Raw genomic sequence first — 1,558 nt, forward strand, 5'->3', positions numbered from 1 at the left:
TTTATAAATATGCTGTTCCAGAAGAAGAGCATTCATTTATTTATTAAAACTAACAAATAAGTAAATTTTATTTAAAAGTTATTAAAAAAACAAAGATAAATACACATTGAGAGTTAGATATATTAAATCTAACTTTGCCATAAGTTTTCTTTAGCATCATTTCCAGGATTGAATATAAATTTAACAATGTAAATATTATTTGCTATGCTTCTGTATATAATATTATAGTATATAACAAAATTGTACTCAAGTTAGTGCAAAAACAGATTTATTTTTCTTATATAATTTCCTATTCAGCAGGAAACAGATTTGCACAAGCATCAGAATAACATATTTTACCAGATATTATATGTTTGAGACCTTTTCTAAACCATGGATAGAGAAAGCCATACAGAATAGGATTACATGTTGAATTTATATAGCTAAACCAGTTAAATACTTCAAAAATTACCTTTGGTGTAGAAAAGTTCATAAATGGATCAATTAATAAAGTTACAAAAATTGGCATCCAACAGCAAAGGAAGACACCCATCAAAATAGCTAGTTTCCAAGCTGCCTTGTGCTCTTTCCTCTTGGAAACTTTTTGTGATGTGTTTGAATCCACAACTGCAGTCTTTATAAGCTTTGCATGTTTTTGAGAAACCAGAAATATTTTCACATAGATTCCAACCGTTAAAGCTCCTGGAGAAAAAAAGCATGCAAAGAAAATAACTACTGACCATAATTTGTTAAATGTGATTGGACACACATTGAAACATTGGATTAGAAGATCATATCCCTCAATGCCAGACACATGAGAATTTGATAAAATGACTCCCAATGAAAATATCATAGGAGCTGACCAGCAAAATAAGATCAACCTTTTAATGAGTGACAGAGTAATCTTGACAGGGTAATGGAGTGGCTTACATACTGCATATAACCTGTCAACTGCAATTACACAGAGATGAAAGATAGAGATGACACTTAAAGTCAGGTCAAAACCATAATGTATGTTACAGTACAGGTTTCCAAAATACCAGCAGTTTTCCACTGTTCTTACCATGCTGTATGGCATTATAAATATTCCAATACACATATCAGCTAATGCCAAGGAAAGAATAAGAATGTTTGTTGCTGAATGAAGCTGTTTAAAATGGGCAATAGTAATAATCATACCAAAATTTCCAAAGATGGTAATAGTTATGGAACATGTGAAAAACATGTAAAGTCCTAGACGTGTGCCAAGATACCAATTTGTAGAACAGAAGGATACATTTTGAAATTGGGAACAATTAGGTTTTTCAATTTCCATGCTGCAGAGTCATTGACCAGTGTACAGGTTAAGATCACATACATCAGAGGTTAATCACTGGGATACATATCATTTTATAGCATCAATGACTGCAGTCCTAAAACAAACCACAGATAAAGTTAATCATTATTTCATTTTTTGAACTGTATCTCTGCTTGATGTAATTGTCATGTATGTGTAGCCACAAGGGGGGGGGGGGGGTAATTTACTAAAACTGGTGCACTCAGAATCTGGTGCAGCTGTGCATGGTAGCCAATCAGCTTC

The 1,558-nt window shown here is 32.6% G+C and overlaps 1 protein-coding gene across 1 annotated transcript; it reads right to left on the reverse strand.

The window, feature by feature from the left end:
- Positions 1-289: 289 nt before the first annotated feature.
- Positions 290-1,294, reverse strand: LOC149462860 (trace amine-associated receptor 3-like). The gene has a single exon (XM_089676305.1). The coding sequence runs from the start codon at positions 1,292-1,294 to the stop codon at positions 290-292; it is 1,005 nt and encodes a 334-aa protein (XP_089532431.1).
- Between the last annotated feature and the right edge of the window lie 264 nt (positions 1,295-1,558).

Source organism: Staurois parvus, unplaced genomic scaffold, assembly GCF_062004578.1.
Source record: "Staurois parvus isolate SC_StPar_1 unplaced genomic scaffold, SC_StPar_1.0 ptg000165l, whole genome shotgun sequence".
Classification (NCBI taxonomy): Eukaryota; Metazoa; Chordata; class Amphibia; order Anura; family Ranidae; genus Staurois; species Staurois parvus.

Coding starts and splice junctions, on each gene's coding strand:
- LOC149462860 (XM_089676305.1), bottom strand. CDS start 1,294: ATGGAAATTGAAAAACCTAATTGTTCCCAATTTCAAAATGTATCCTTC.